The sequence below is a fragment of the Aotus nancymaae genome, unplaced genomic scaffold (genome assembly GCF_030222135.1).
Source record: "Aotus nancymaae isolate 86718 unplaced genomic scaffold, 86718_ANA_hifiasm-v0.15.2.pri h1tg000188l, whole genome shotgun sequence".
NCBI lineage: Eukaryota > Metazoa > Chordata > Mammalia > Primates > Aotidae > Aotus > Aotus nancymaae.
Window position 1 is genome coordinate 314,568 of NW_026988603.1, and position 17,394 is coordinate 331,961.

The 17,394-nt window shown below is 38.8% G+C and overlaps 1 protein-coding gene across 1 annotated transcript in view; it reads right to left on the reverse strand.

Moving 5' to 3' along the window:
- LOC105708054 (mitotic checkpoint serine/threonine-protein kinase BUB1) overlaps positions 1 to 16,719 on the reverse strand; it is a 41,237-nt gene extending 24,518 nt beyond the window's left edge. The window contains 10 exon segments of the mRNA XM_064371813.1: positions 700 to 959; positions 5,584 to 5,735; positions 6,839 to 7,023; positions 7,115 to 7,167; positions 8,818 to 8,918; positions 9,874 to 9,917; positions 12,315 to 12,511; positions 13,703 to 13,841; positions 13,919 to 13,978; positions 16,628 to 16,719. Coding sequence (XP_064227883.1) covers positions 700 to 959; positions 5,584 to 5,735; positions 6,839 to 7,023; positions 7,115 to 7,167; positions 8,818 to 8,918; positions 9,874 to 9,917; positions 12,315 to 12,511; positions 13,703 to 13,841; positions 13,919 to 13,978; positions 16,628 to 16,653 — 1,217 coding nt within the window. The 5' untranslated portion in view covers positions 16,654 to 16,719.
- Between the last annotated feature and the right edge of the window lie 675 nt (positions 16,720 to 17,394).

The following is a 17,394-nucleotide window of genomic DNA, read 5'->3' on the forward strand; positions in this document are numbered from 1 at the left end:
TAAGTGCACTTGGGGTAGTGCATCTAATACGTCTATTTAACATTGCTAGAGTTCCCTTCATGAACCCTGTTTAAGGTATAAAGTAAAACATGCAAAGCATTTTTAATTTTAAAATCCCTAAAAAATGACTTAAAAGAGGGCTGAAATGACTGGAGGTAAAAATGCAAACAAAATAAGTGATGTGACATTATAATTTCCGAAATCTAGGAAAAAAAATCCCTCAAAATTAGGGTAAAAAATTCCAGTGCAGAGTACATTTTGAGAGACAGAATCACGGGTATCAATCCCAAACTGTTCCCTACAGGAAGACAGAAGGAATATGAGAACACATATCAAGTAATTGTCTAGATAGTTATGATCCTTGCAGGTATTAAGTCAAAGTCAGTGAGCAAAGGCAATTTTAGCTCAACAGCTGTATATTCTTCAGTTAAAGTGACTACTGACTTTCAGGGTATTGAAAATTTTTAATTCACAAAAGTGTAAAGTAAAATAAATGCTCTAAAAGAAGCATGGAATAAGTAACCCTAAAGGATTGGGAGCAATGTTTTGCCACTTGCTTTTTCAACAACATACTTATCTAAATATAAAAGGCAGATGTCATTCATCTTTTACATACTGCTCCTGATAATGAAGGTCATGTAAAGAAGGTGACAGGTACCATTCACATCACTATCATTTCTAGGACTACCTTCAGCTTACCCAGCATCTGTTCTGGCCACTGCAAACATGGAGTCTGTCACTGCCTGGGCTTTCAAAGGAACAGGAGGAGGGATGCTCTGGCTAGTAGCTGGGGACACCAAAGCTGCAGAAATAGCATTTGCCAAAGGAGGAACAACAGGGGGTGCCTCTCTTGGGTTCTTTTCCATGTTCACTGGTGTCGGGTGATAGATGACTGGAAGACATGGAGCTCTCAGTTCCTGCTGGGAGCCTACACTTGGTCCTATACATGCTGGATTAACCTTTCATGTTAAACAAATAAACAACAAAAACAAAACCATGAAGTCCAGAATACTACTAATCAGGCATTACAACTTTTCAAAGCATGGCATCTATCTTTGATAGATTCCTTTTTATTTTTTTGTCTTTTTTTTTTTGAGATAGAGTCTTGCACTGTCACCTGGGATGGAGTGCAATGGTGTGACCTCGGCTCACTGTAACTTCCACCTCCTGAGTTTACATGATTCTCCTGCCTCAGCCTCCTGAGTAGCTGGGATTACAGGCCCACATCACCACACTCTGCTAATTTTTTGTATTTTTAGTTGAGACAGGGTTTCACTATGTTGACCATACTGGTCTTAAACTCCTAACGTCATGATCTGCCCACCTCAGCCTTGAAAAGTGCTGGGATTATAGGCGTGAGCCACCATGCCTGGCCAATTCCTTTTTCCTTGAAGTTTCCCTATACTTCTTCTTCAAGCATTCTGAAATGTATAGTCAACAACAAAAAGATTACTCTACAAATGGGTAGTTTGTAGCTTCTGAACCACAGACACCAGTGGCAGCTCATAATTTCTAATCACTGAAATAACCAGGGTCTGTAGTTGTATCAGTATTTAAGTATTATCTTATTTATCTTTACTTAATTTTGGGAAAAGTTCAACAAATCAGTGTTAGCAAAAGCTCATAATAGTGTTCCTTCCATTAAAATACCCTTATTTAATATATGAGCTAGGGCTTGAAAAAGGGAAAACATAAATAAAAGACTCTTTGTAGCCATTTTCACTTTGAAGAATAGGAAACACTAATATAAATTGCAATAATAACTGCCACAAAAGCCTGTCTCACATCAGGAAGGATAATAAGCTCTAAATTTAAAATCTTTGCTTCACTACTCACCTCTATTTAAGATTGTAATTGTATGCTTTAATATTACAAAGTTAGATGAGTTAATTCCTCACCATATAAAAGTATTCTTATAAACTGTTAAGAAAAACACCAGCCAGGCACGGGTGGCTCATGCCTGTAATTGGTCCCAGAACTTTGGGAGACTGAGGCTGGTGGTTTGTATGAGCTCAGGAGTTTGAGACCAGGCTAGGCAACATGGCAAAACTCTGTCTCTACAAAAAATTAGCTGGGCATGGAGGGATGTGCCTGCAGTCCCAGCTACTCAGGAGGCTGAGGTGGGAGGATCACTTGAGCCTGGGAGGAGGAGATTGCAGTGAGCAGAGATTGCACTACTGCACTCCAGCCTAGAGGACAGAGTAAGATCCTGTCTCCAAAAACAAACAAACACATACCACCAAATATCTAGGGCAAGAATAGTTATTTTACAGACAAATGGAAAAAAATATAAAAAGTTCATCTTCATTTGTCATCAAAAATAACCTACACTATTTTCTCACCTACCAAATTAGTAAAGATTTAAAAAATCATAATATTAAATTCTAAAGAAATATTCTGAACAATGCCAGAGATTTTCTCCACCAGATATCAAAACATATAAGAAAGTTGTAGTAAATACACCTATGAAATGATCAAGAAGAGACCTAGTGACTAAAATACCTATACTAAAGGTATCTTGTATATATCAAAATTCAGTACATGGTAAAGATATTTTAAATCAACAGGGAAATGCTGAGCAGGTCAATAAATGATTTAGGGACAATAAGCAATCCACTTGGAAAATATATCCTGATGCTATCCATACAGAGAAGTAAGTTTGAAAAAGGGAGGTTTCTAGTTAAAGACAGTGGTTTCATATACTCCAAAACTCTTACCAAAATGACAGTGAAGGAATTCTAACACTTAACATAGCTGTTGAAAAACACTAGGAGTGGTGTGTCCCTAATTGCTAGATAATTTCAGAAATCTACAATGCTAGCTACACCTCAAAATGGAAGTGAAGGTGGAGCTGAAGACAAGAACACTGTAAGTCTATTTGAAAAGCAGATGCTAAGACCCATTCTTGTAGGTCCATGCAGGGTGTGATTCCTCATGCTTGGCCTGGCAGCAAACTGGAAGTTTCCTTTCTGGAGAAATAATCAAAAGGACTCTAGACTAGGTTGAGGATGGTGGTGATAGACACCACACGAGAAACAAAAGGATCTGGTCAACCTACTCATTGAACACTTGGACCTCTGAATCCTTTCCTTGACTTTGCAAATGCTAGCATGCCAGGTTTATACTCCATGCTCTGGGGAATCTATCTGCCCAAGAAAACAGACCTTCCTATGAAGCTGACCAGTTAACAAGCCTCACTCACACACCTATGGCCTCCAATCAGCCTTCTTGGGCCTGCTCTTAGATGAGTATGCAGCAGAGATCAGACATCTCATGGTAAACTTTCAATATGAAGCACAAAGGTCAAAGCAAATGACACATATGAACAGGAAATCAAGGATTCTGAGACAATTTTTAAAAAATTAATTTCTTCACATTAAGAGGTAAGATATTACATTCATAAAATAAGAATAGGCACCTGTGAAAATGAGCATACATAATAAAAAAAGCAACATAATCCTAAAATGACATCAGAAATAAAAGAATTTAATAAGATGGCCATAAAAATTAAGGCAACTTCAAAGAAAATTAGGGGTAGAAAAGGACAAAGATAGAAAATGGTGAAATTTAAGAAAATTAAATGACCAGTCCAGGATAGCCTAACAGAGAGTATGAGTGAAAAATATCCACCCCTAAAAATATATATCAGGAAAATTGCCCAGAATTGCAAAACTAGAACATTTAAGTACTAAGTATAATGGTTGAAAAGATAAACACCAAACACATCATTATGTCACAACACAGGGGAGGAAGATGATCCTTCACCCCTCCAGAGAAAAACAAAGGTCTCATTAAAGAACCAAGAATCAGGACTCCGGGCTTTTCCACACCAATTGTGCAAGCTAAAAAACAATGAGGGAGTGCCTCTAAAAACTCTGAGGGAATGTGATTTCCTTCCTAGAACATTGTGCCTAACCAAATCATCAACCAAGTGTGAGGGTAGAATAAAGATGCTTTTAGACATGCAAGAGACCTCAAAAACTAACCCCTCAAACATGCTGCTTTTTTTTTTTTTTTTTTTTTAAAGCTACTGGAGAATATGTGCCTTCAAAATGAGGACGTTAAGGAGAAATGAAGACATGGGAACCAGGGATATACCATAGGAAAGGAGCCAGGGAGAACAATTTCTTAACAATTTCTTGCAACTATCCAGAGAAAATATAAATTATCCAAGAAAAGAAATCCAAATAAATTAAAAAAATGAAATGACTCAATAGAAAAATGGACAAAGCTATAAAGTCAGTTTGAAGAAAAAAAAACACTCACTAAGTGTATCCAAAAAAGATCCAAATCCACCTATAATTAAAGAAACTACATCAGGTGCTTGAAAAGATTTAGCAAAATGTGTACAAGAAACAAGTACTTTTACACAGTATTAATGGAAGTGGACAATCCTAAGTTTATAGAGGGCAGTCTGACAATTTTTTAGGTATATAAACTTTAAAGACAGCATGACTTGTAACAGTTTTTACATGATACGTTTCCTTTTATAAGGTATGACAGAAGACTATGCTGTAAGTAGAATCAGTTAGATACCTATGCAATAGTGGTGAAAGATCTATCAGATGTGTTAGGTAGAAAAAGCAGAAAATAAGTCTTATTTATATTGAATGTTCTATTGCATTCATGTGTGTGTTCATACACAGTAAGTCTGGAAAAATACAAACTATAGCAGTTAGCAATAAAGGAGAACATTCAGACCAGGTATGGTGGCTCACACCTGTAATCATAACACTTTGGGAGGCTGAGGCAAGAGGAACGCTTGAGCCCAGGAGTTTGGCACCAGGCTGGGCAACATGGCGAGACCCCATCTCTACAAAAATAAAAATAAAAAATTAGGTGGGTGTGGTGGCACATGCCTGTGGTCACAGCTAAGGAAGATACAATGAACAGTTATCACACCACTGCACTGTAGCCTGGGTGACAGAGCAAGACCCTGTCTAACATATATACATACATATATATATATTTATACACACATCTTTCATGTGATATTTTTAAAAACCATCATATAGTCGCATATTTTTATACTTTCCAAATATGTAACAAAATTAAGTATTTTATCTTCATAGTATCCTATGTCATAGACAGACATATACTATGATGCAGATTAAGCAACTATTATACAGCTTAAATTAGTTTATTTCCAATCTCCTTCATTCATTACTAATTTTAAGAAAATATATGTGGCTCTAACACACTCACCACTTCTCTCCTTTTCCAACATGAAGTAATGGCAAACAAAAAATATATCTAGATGATAAATTATTGAGAGTACTATACTCCAATTTTAATTACACAATAGTCGTTGTACAAAAAACAAAAAAGGTCTATATATACTAATACATGAATAAATAGATATGTATACATACAAACATGTAAAACATACTACCATTCTGTTCTGTAACTTTCTTGTCTCACTCTACATTTTGAACTTCTGTGTCAAATCATTTTAGAATTTCAGAAAGGTACCAGCTAAATTAACATCAGAATTAACTCTAAAACCAGCACATAGAAAGGAACAAATCAACACTGCAATTCCTGCTGCTGGGCATGGGACGTGTCATGAAGAGCACAATATACCTCAGACCTTTCCTGAGAAGTGGGCCGCTCCTCATGGGATGTCTCTACCACTTGATGCAACTTCTTATGAAGTTCATCCATTTTCTGTTTTAATAGCTGTTCTTCAAAAGCATTTGCTTCTTTCCTTCTCATATAATGTCTATCTTCATTTACTTTACGAAAGAAAAAATGGATTGCATGCAAAACTTAAATTCAAGTCATCATAGGAATACATGCAAAATGAGGAAAGGGTTATATTTTAGGGGCCCGATTTTTTTGTTAGTCTTTCTTGTATTTGGTTTTAGAAGTGAAACTTGTATTACCTTTTAATTTTTACCTGCCCTTAGCTTGGTTACTATATATTCAGGGCATGTAAATTACTAAAAAAAAAAAAAAAAAAAAAAATCTACATGTTGATCAAAAGTAATACTTAACAACAGCACAGTATAATAGCAAAGATTTTTTTTAACCATCATATACATGATTGTTCTTGTAAACAATCATGATTGTGCAAATCATTTTAAAATAAGTTTTTATTTTTAAAAGACAAAAATCTCTAGAAACTAAGTAGAAGTGAAGTACACTAAATGATCAGGGCTTCAAGCATGCTGTGGTTAGTCCCGCTTCCAACAACTGGTTAACAGATACCAGACAAATCAGAGTCTGGCTTAAGACTTTTTGGTCATGGCATGTGAAAGAAAAATGGATCTATGCCCAGCAAAAAAATGGGTCCTCTGTGTTAACTGACTTGTCTTCTCTGTTGTCAATTGAATATGAAAAGTAATGAACAAAAAAGAAAGGCCCAGAATGGCTATAGCCCAAATAACTTAGATGATATAAAAGTCCCAAATGGAATAAAGGTTCAAATAACTGACCTAGAGATTTAGAATTACAATATACAGATAATATTGAAAAAATTTTAAATATTTATTTCACTAAAGCTAAAATGACACTGGTATGGATATCTAATTTGCACTCTTTCAACTATGAGTTTGCTGCCAAGACATCAATTTAGTCCTTGGACTAACTTGGCTGCTACACTAGTTGGTTAACCAATTTCTCATTTAGAAAAAAAAGTGCAGCTTGCGGCCAGCACAATATTCTCCAGGCAAATGCAAAATGGGTTAATAATGACTTCTGGGCTTCTGATAGGATGAGATGAAGACTTTTTTTACAGAGTCTTTCAACATAGTCAATTATTCTATAAAAAATTACTCAGAGATGAGGATTATTTTAAGTGACATAAGAATAACTGAAAATACAAGATTGCAAGTACCCCATTGCTCGTGCTTTCTCCGTTGATTGTATTTCTGGGTTCTCAATTCTTCAAAGGAAAATTCTGATTCCCCACGGATAAGCTTCTCCTTGCAATACATAACAACCTGTTGAACATCAGCTTTGGATGCCAAAGATGAGTGCACAGAATATTCTGATTTAGAAATCATGATCACTCTTTGTTCCCTACAATGGGGGAAAATACATTATTTACAACAATGTATTGAAGAACATTTGAAGGAAACTCATAATAGATTAATGCACTGATTATACTTGCATATTTGACTCTTTATCACAAGCTGAAGATATCACTCCTGAAACCTCTGAACCCTAAAAACAGAAAACAAACATGAGCATTCACCTATCTGAGAAGAAAGCGTCACCTAAATTACTTCACAAAACAATATGAAAATGCTTGAGGGGAAGAGGACCCTTAATCTCAAGTAGATTTATATATATATATATATATATATATATATATATATATATATCTTATTATTTTATATTATACTCACATATGTATATGAATATATGAATACATCATATTCATATATTTTAAAATTATGATTAATATCAAAAGATTCAGTTTGTATCATTAACCTTGCAATAACTATTGCAATTTAATCTAATCCAGGAAAGAGTTTTACTTTTGATAAAGTCCTACCCAGCAGTAGAGAAGAACCCTAGCTGATTTCCCTTCAATTTATAGTCTAGGAGTTAGGCTATGGAGTCTAAACATTATGGGATGGATATTCCTAACTGCTGTGTTCAACATTTTTTTAATTAAAATTTTCCTCAGGTACTACTCTGCCCTCAAGAGTTCCCAAATTCATTCACTAAACAAATATTTACCAGACACCTCCATGTTACACTCTGAGCTAGGTCTAGAAAATATGACTGTAATCAAGACCCATTTCTACTGTCTAGAGCTTAGACAGAGCAATATGAGGTCAGGAGGCTGGCAAGCATGTGTAGGATGTAAAATGTAAACTGGGACAAGTTGCACTACTTGTCAGTTAGGAATGCATATTCTGCTTCTAAGAATGTGTTACATTAATAAAATCTGTACATATACCCTAAGAACAGAGGCATTGCCATTGGCTTTTGCTTCAAGGAGGTCCCTGATGAACTTTGAAAGAAAGTTGTACTACAGAGGGTAACATGGGAAACATAGCTGGGAAACGTGAGGCTAAGGGAAGGAGAGACTTGAGCATTTTCCCATGTTGATAAGCCATGGAGGCAGAAGTGATCTCCATAGAGCAAAACTCTTGATGAGGATAAGGACAACTGCAGATAGATGGCAACCTTTTCTCACAGGGAAGGATGCGGTTACATTTATTGGTTGGTGGCAGAAAACTGACAGATATCACTTGATGGTATCTGCTGAAATAGTATTTTTTAAGTTTGAGAGAGAAGTTAGAGGTAGCCAGGTCTCAAGTTTGAAGAAACTGAAAAGAAGTTTACAATCACTATAATTTGGTGCTAAAGAATGAACCTGGAAACATAAGAGATACACAAAACATAAAGAGTGAATTGGACACTGGAAGCACGTCCCAGTGCCTAGGAGTATGAGAGGCCTAGTTCAGGTAACAGGCATCAACCTTTGAGGCTCTGAGTTTTGAAAGCCAGCTTCAGGAGCCCCCAGGTGGGTATAATCCCAGGTAGAGATTTCCAGAGCCTATGCAGAGGCCAGCAGAGCAGAGGAGGAAAGGATATTGGGAGGGGAGAAGCTGCTGGGGGAGTAAAGACAGGAGGCTGTATGGTGGGGGGCCTCTGGGTTAGATAACAAATTATATTTGAGGTGAGCTGTGGGAGAGAACGGCCCAGGAAGTTGCCCCAGGAACAGGTAGCTGACATGGAGGTTAGAGTCATGAACGAAAGATCAAAGAAATGAGATGTCAAACTGGATATACAAGGCAGCCAGGTTGGCCATTCAATACCATTCCCAGTTTCCATACAACCTACAAATGTCATTATTACCTGATTCTTAGAAATACAGGCCATACTATTTCCTGGATTTGATTTTGATGTTACCATTTGGTTTGAAAACTGAACATTATGCAGAGGTTCTGAGGTTCTAGCTATGAGGGAAAAGAGGATAAAATAAGGAGAAATTAAGGGTAAAACCATAATAAATAAAATTATCACACCTAATACATTCCCCTCATCCTTCCAATAAGAATCATAAATCAACTCATTCCTACTGTCTCAGAAATTTCAACTACAACATTTTAAAAATAAATATTATACAATTTTCTGATCAATTCAAAATGCCAGGAAGTACCCAAAAGAAATTTAAAACTTAACTAATGATTTTAAACAGGATAGGGTAGGCTTATTGCTGAAATGTGATATTTAGTTCTGAGAAAAAGAATGGCTATGTTTCTTTAAAAGTTGCACTAAACACATTTGATTCCATTCAAAATAGATGGAGTCCAGATTAACTATTTGGTCAATTTTGAATTAAAAAAAAAAATCCTAGAAATACAGTAAAATCATCAGGCTTTTCTTGCAGGGTTGCTCTTTTAAAATGCTAAGACAAAGCCCTTTCTCTCTGGGGCTATTTAGTAGGCATTATGATGATCAGAGTGCTTTATTATCTGAGAGTACAATTTGGGTTTCATTAAAAATTGGATGGGGTGTGTGTGTGTGTGTGTGTGTGTGTGTGTAGACAGTCTCTCGCTCTGTCACCCAGGCTGGAGTGGAGTGGTGTGATCTTGGCTCACTGCAACCTTTGCCTCCCAGGCTCAAGCAATTCTCCTGCTTTAGCTTCCCAAGTAGCCAGGACTACAGGCACATGCCATCACACCCAGCTAAATTTTGTATTTTAGTAGAGGTGGCATTTCACCATGTTGACTAGGCTGGTCTCGAACTCCTGACCTCAGGTGATCCACCCGTCTGGACCTCCCAAAGTGCTGGGATTAAAGGGGTGCATCACCATGCCCAATTGGTTTTGTTTTTTAGAGAAAAGAAAATACTAGTACAAATCCAAGACTGAATGGACAACAATAGGCATTTTAGAAAGTCTGATTTTACCTTGAGCTGGCAAATGGGTTTCAGTGAGGCGTGTCTGAAATAACCTAAATGACAGTAGAAAAGGCATCAATATAGATTATAAACTTGCAGTTCAATACATAGCTGTTAAGAGCGAAAACTAAATACCACAGACAACTTATTACAAGCTAGTAAAGTCTGAGATCAAGACAGAAGATACAGTTGCATTTTAGAGTGGTTTCAAAATAAAAAAAAAAATGCTAGAAATATCTTTATATCCAATATACTACCCGTTATTACAAAAATTCCTCCCTTTGCCTAGTTTATGTTAGTATTTCTTAAAGTCATATAACAAATGCACCGTCTTTCTCCATGTATCATGTCTGCAAATGTTCTAACCCAGGGTGTCTAAACTCCTACTTTAGGTACTTAATACATTTGGAACAGAATGAATATATTCAGAAGAAAGAAGTGAAAGTACAAAAGTACTTAGACTACTGCTTCAAAAGGCAGACATACAAAATGCTGTGAGAAGCATTTCATGGTGTATTTCATTTTCAACTCTATCTGTCAAGTAATGTGCAATTCCCACACCTGACATTTTTGAGCGATGCAATCCAAACTGCACCCTATAAAGCAACCAAGCGGTAAACCTTGTTGGCTCTTAAGTCAAACAAACCAATGGTTAAGAAGCCATTTTATGTGATGAGAAAAGACAGAAAATTATGTGATATTAAATTACTATTGTTAGTTTTCTTAGGTACGATTATGGAATAAGGCTCTGTAAGAAGTAAGATTTTAGAGATGTTTACAATAGGGTTTCGGGTAAAATATTTTGCTGTTATGGATCTGCTTTAAAATTCTTCAGCACTGAGAAATACAAAATGTTAAATATTAAAAGTTGGTGATAGATAAATGAAAGTTTATTATACTAATTTTTCTCTTTTATGGGTGTTTGAAAAATCTCATAATGACATCTTTAAAAAGCATGAATACTGTAGAAAAATTGAACAGATGAGTATATTAAAGGCTGGCAAGGGGTTCAGTAGATAATGGGTCTCAAATTCTACTGATGAGAGGGGAAGGGTAAATTAAATAATTGGTATAACCTTCAGGTAGGTAGTTTGGTTACATGCACCACAAGCTTAAAAACTCTTCATATACCCTTTGGCTCAAGAGTTTCAATTCTGAGAATCTATGAGAAGTAACTAAGTAAAAATAGGAAATACATTAAAAAATATTTTTATGATGAAGGAAAAAGACCTTGACACAAAGCTGCACATGTATAGAAAGCATGCATGCAATCCTGTAACAAGGAGAGAAAAAAGCACCAAGGAAAATGCCAAAAGGTTTTCTTTCATTTCTTGTATTTTCACAATTCCCTAAGTGAGATATGCTTAATCATAGAAAAAGTTTTAAATGGGTGAACAATGTTATTCATTAAGATATTCATCACAGGCCAGACGCAGTGGCTCACGTCTGTAATCCCAGCACTTTGGAAGGCTGAGGCAGGAAGATCACTTGCAGTCAGGAGTTGGAGATCAGCCTGGCCAACATGGCAAAACCTCTTCTGTACTAAAAACAAAAATTAGCCAGGAATGGTGGTACATGCTTGAAGTCCCAGCTACTCAGGATACTGAAGCAGGAGAGTCTCTTGAGCCCGGAGCGGGAGGTTGCAGTGAGCTGAGATTACACCACTGCACTCCAGCCTGGGCAACAGAGTAAGACTCTGTCTTTAAAAAAAAAAGGTAGGCCAGGCACAGTGGCTCACGCCTGTAATCCCAGCACTTTGAGAGACTGAGGGGGTGGATCACGAGGTCAAGAGATCAAGACCATCCTGGCCAACGTGGTGAAACCCCATCTCTACTGACAATAGAAAAATTAGCTAGGTGTGGTGGCATGCGCCTGTAGTCCCAGCTACTCAAGAGGCTGAGGCAGGAGAATCCCTTGAACCCAGGAGGCAGAGGTAAGTTGAGATTGCAGCACTGCACTCCAGCCTGGACACCAGTGGGAGACTTCGTCTCAAGAAAAAAAGAAAAAAGAAAAAAAAGTATCCATCATGGCGCTTTTTATAAAAATCAAAATGTAAACAACTTAAATGTCCAATTGGAGAGAGGTTGGATTATGACACAACACTGTGACAGATTTCACAACCACTTTAGAAGTAGTTTAAAAGTTCATAATTTCTTAAGTATAAATTTGTTTGTATGTGTAACCAAACATACAATATGATTTACTGTTAAAATATACAAATACAAAGATTCCCACACAGGCACAGGAAAAGATACTAGAAGGAAATGTGTCAGTTATTATTAACGGCAGTATTTCTGAGCAGTTTCTTTTTCTTTATACTACCCTGTATTATCCACATTTTCCAAAACTAGAAGGATTTTCCTGTATAAATTGCTAATGATACAATTTTTAAGAGCAAACATTACATTTCAAAGTCGGAAGCATCACAGGGAGTTTTAACTGGTAGCTACCTGTACTGTTGTTGCAGGAGCTCTCTAGGTTCAGCCTGGTTTTGAATTCCTCTCCGGAGGACAGCACTGGCATGCTGCAGCTCTCCTTGGGCTTCCAGATGCCCCGCCCAGGCTATGTACAGAAGGGATGACAGGGTTCCAATCCCATGGTTGTACAGAAACTCAAAAAACTGATGGAGGTCACTGTTGTACTCAGCCTACGGGAACCCAAAACAAAAAGACATAAGAATAATGGAACTGCTAGTCTACGTCTGGTGAGAAGTTAGCCAGCTAAGCTAGGAGCCTCTAGGTAACTTCAGATGAGGGCAAAACCAAGGCAGGATTAGAGGGTTGGACTTTTCAGCCACACCCCTGAACTTCCAGGGAGGGAAGAGGGACTGAAGTTTAAGCTGATCACCAATGGCCAATGATTTAATCAATCATGTCTGTGTAAGGCACCACCATAAAAACCCAAAAGGACAGAGCTTAGACAAGCTTTTGGAGAGCTAAACACAGGGAGATTCCTGGAGGGTGTCACACCTGGAGAGGGCAAGGAAGCTCTACACACCTTCCCAAATACCTTGCCCTAAACGTCTCTTCATCTGGTGTTCATTGGTATTCTTAGTAATATACTTTATAACAGTAACCGTAAGTGTTTCCCTGCGTTCTGTGAGCCACTCTAGCAAACTGATGGAACCCAAGCCCAAAGAGAGGGTTGTGGGAACTCTGCTTTATAGCCAGTCAATCAGAAGCAAAGGTAAAACAATGTGTGCCTTGCAACTGGCATTGGAAGTGGGAGGCAGTCCTGTGGATCAGAGCCCTTAACTTGGTTCAGGTAGTGCTGGAATTGAATTGGAGACACAACTACAGAGCTGACTGATTGACTGCTGGTAGAGAGAAGTCTGCACTTAACTTTTTTGGGGGTAGGTTGGGGAGGACAGAGTCTCACTCTGTTGCCCAGGCTGGAGTGCAGTGGCAAAATCTCAGTTCACCACAGCCCCCACCTCCCAGTCTCAAGCAAGTCTCCTGCCTCAGCCTCCTGAGTAGCTGGGATTACAGGTGCCTGCCAACATGCCAGGCTAATTTTTGTATTTTTAGTAGAGACAGGTTTTCACCATATTGGCCAGGCTGGACCTGAACTCTTGAACTCAAGTGATCCACCTGCCTTGGCCTCCCAAAGTGCTAAGATTACAGGTGTGAGCCACCGTGCCCAGCCCTCACATACTTTTTAATGACTAGCGGCATAGAAGTCCATTGAATCAGAGAATAAACAGTTTTTCCTCTCTATTATCTTCAGAACTGGAAACAAAGAATTAAAATAAAAGTCTAAAATGATCTTACAATGTAAGTTTAAAAAGCAGAAGTACAACATGATTATAGATTTGATGATACATCTTAAGTATACTTACAAATTTTAAACAATAATTGATGAATCTTGGGTCATTGTGGTATTTCTTCTTATCTAAAAATTCCTTCATTAAATGTTCTAGTAAAGTTGCCAAGTATTCTTTATTCTCAGGAAAATTCTCTTCTACCCACTGTATGTAGCTAAAAAAATATGGGTAATGTTAATTTTCCATAGGACAGCATATAGCTTGTTTAAAAAAAAGTAACTAAATGCTGACCTTTCCCATTCACCAAGAGGGTCGTTGCCCTTGTAGCTCTGCATATGGGCTTCAAACATCCTAGAACAGAGAAAAGTATGCACATGGGATGTTAGGGATCATTCCTACAAGCAAAAAATATACTTGATTTTATATATACCGTTTATATACATTAAAATGAAAATCTTAAGTATCAATCCAAATAGTATTTAATAAGAAGCATTCGCTCAGAAGTAGTCAGAAAACTCAGAAGCAGCCAGTGTTTTTCCAGAAGTCCCAGCTCTATCCCCAGGGGTCTCCTTCTCCTCTCATGGAACCCCAGTGTCACTACCACCATGAGGGCCAGTATCCACAAGTTTGCTGCTCCTTCTAACAGGAGGATCTAAGCATGGCACTGACTCAGACGTCTCTCTGCCCTTCCAGTGGGATCTAGGCAAGGCAGTGACTCAGATCCCTGCCTTTGCTTCCCAGGAGCATGGCTGACACGTGGCTGGAACAAGAGTCAAAGAGGGCTTGTAAATGGGTGTGAGGCAGCCCAGAGTACCACAAAGTAGAGTTTCCAGACACAGTTTGTTTTCATGGCTTCAAAGTAACAAAGTTCCTGAGGAAGAGCAGATGACAGCAGTGCTCAGAAATCAGCCACAGAACTCCCAGAGAACTCTACTTCCCCCATTTCCACATACTCAGCCACAGCTTAAAAAAAAAAAAAAAAATCAGCCAGGTAAAGCAAAATTCCCCTTGGGAATTCAGATGCTAGAGGGGCTAAACAAACAAAAAGAAACATGCAAAGTAATGTCAGGTTACATTAAGTACTTAGAAGAACAAACTAAATAAAACATAACAGGAGAAAGGATGAGAATGTGATAAGAGTTACTATTTTTAGAAGTGGCCAGGGAAGTCCTGCCTCTCCTGAGGCGGTAACGTGATCAGTGCCAGACAGCCATGTAGCTATCTGGGTGCGAAATGGTCAAGGCTGAGAGAACTTCAGGAACAGAAAGAAAGCCAGTGTGGTTTAAGTGTCATCAGCAGGAAAAAGTGGGGGTGACAAGATCTAATTTTCATTTTTATGTCCCCCTGTGTGAAGAAGGGAACAGAAGGTAGGAAGGGAAGTGGGAAACCAGTCAGGAAGACTCCCAGGTTTTTTATCTGAGACACTGTATATATATATATATTTTTTTTTAATGATGTAAAAAGCAATATGTATTTTTATTTTCTTTAGAGATGGAATCTTGCTCTGTTGTCCATGCTAGAGTACATTGGTACAATCATGGTTCACTGTAACCTCAAACTCCTGTGTTCAAATGATCCTTCTGCCTCAGCCTCCTGAGTAGCTGAGACTTACAGGCACATGCCACCATGTCTGGCTAATTTTTTATTTTATTTTTTGCAGAGATGCGGTATCACTATTGGTCTTGAACTCCTGGCCTCAAGTGACTTTCTTGCCTTGGTCTCCTGAAGTGTTGATATTACAGGCATGAGCCACCATGCCCTGCCTAAAAAGCAATATTTACTTCTTTTTTAGGTAAATATAAAGAAAAATAAAAAGAAACTAAAACAAACGGTTACACATGACAGAGTAGGAGGGTACGCAGGTACAGGAGTTCTCAGTGAATATTGTTCTAACTCTTCTTTTAGTCATATAACTATTGCTTATTTTTGAAACTAAAAAAAAATAATTACTTCTGAATTCTGAATGTTTCTCATGCTTCATAGAGAAGAGGGACAAATCCATATTTCAGAATTTTTCTTCCAAAATATGTCTAGTAGGCCGGCCCAAGGTAAACATTTCATATTCTAACACCAACCACATTTCTCTAGTAAAATGACCTAAATACACTGTAATACTAAAACAACCAGTTCACTAAAGCAAATTAATCTTTAGTAAGTCAAAATAGGACCAGGAATACCTGCTTTCCCTTTAAAAATGGGGGTGGGAAACTTCTGAAAGAAAATAATTTGCTGGCTAGGTTGAAGGCTACAGAAAAAGTCTTAGAGCAAATATATTTTTGTTTTGACAGTATTTAACAACCTCGGTCTTCTAATCCCAATGAACTAATAAAATGGACCAGTTTTACATCCTGCCACCTATGACTTAATTGTTTTAAATAGTTTTAAGTTACAGTCTTAGTAAACCATCTAAGTCAAAAAACAAAGGCGTGGGAACTTTTAAAAGTTAACGATGTTAGCAGGCTGGCACACATCACTCAATAATAAGCAAAGCAATTTTATTCTTTTCCATTTTTTTTCTTAAAGTACCCTGTATTCAAAGACTTTTAAAAAATAGCGGTGGGATTATGGGTATGAGAGCAACTTTAAATTCGTTCCCTACTGTAGTCTAATTGTTAAATACGTGACTTTGAAATTTTATCTTAAGGTTCGGGGTTTTTGTTAGGTTAAACAGCTATCAGGAGCGGGGGTTCCTTACAAATAATAAATCAGAGCTCTGGGGGCCTAACGAATTATCCAAATCCCCTCAAACGGCCACTGTGGTGCAGCTGGGCGGACGAGCACCGTGCCTCAGCGGAGCCCACTGTGCCGAGCCCTCCCCGGCTCTCAAGCGGTCCACGGCCTTGCTGGACACACTCCAGACCCAGGAAGGGGGCGGAGGGAGCAAAAGAAGGCAGGTCTAGAGCGGGCTGGGCCAGAACCCCAGGCGCTCCAAACCCCTGAGCTTCCCCACACCAGGCGCCCAGCCCCTGGGCTTCCCCATCCCACCAGATGGGCACTTACTGAAGGACATTTTCCGGGGTGTCCATGGCCAGAAGATGCTAGCCGGCGGCTGCCAAACTCGCACCACAAGCCAGTAACCGCCGCCAATTCGAATCTCCCGCGCAGCCGCAGTCGGCTCGCCGAACGCTTCAGGGAGCCTGTCATTGGTCACGGCTGCAGAAGGAGCTGGCCAATCGCCGGGGCCGTTGTCCGCAGATCAAGTCCCGCCTCCCTCCTTTGCTCCAGTAGCTTCTCCCACTTCTGGTAGCTGTCGGTTAAACCGAAGCCTGGCTGCAGGAGAGGGAGCGCTGGATGTTTAGGATGCGGCGCGGCGAGGGGGAGGTGGCTTGGCTTGGGCGTAGGGAATTTTTTTTTTGTTTTAGCTATCCAGATTGTAACTGGTTTACATAATTACACGATTAAGCCATGGTTGTAGGAAAGGCTTTGCAGTAGAAAAATGATTTAACTGGAGGTCTTGAACCAAAGAACCTTGCCTCAGCCCTTGGGTCCTGAGAGTCGCGTTTCTTCCCCGCCTTCACTTAAATATGTAAACCAGAATCGTTATGTCTGGTTCATGGAACGGAGAAAAAAATCCTGTGTGCAGGGGGTGGGCAGTGGGTGGGATGGTCGAGACTGTCGTGTCTTAAGCAGCAGTGCCCGGGAAAGACGGGGAGGCAGGTGGGGAGAAAAAACGGGACCTGCTCCCGGGAACGTCTCTCGCTTTCCGGCAGTTTTCTATTTAGCGGTCTCGCTGTGAGAGAAGACCCTAGATGCTAAAACCAATACAG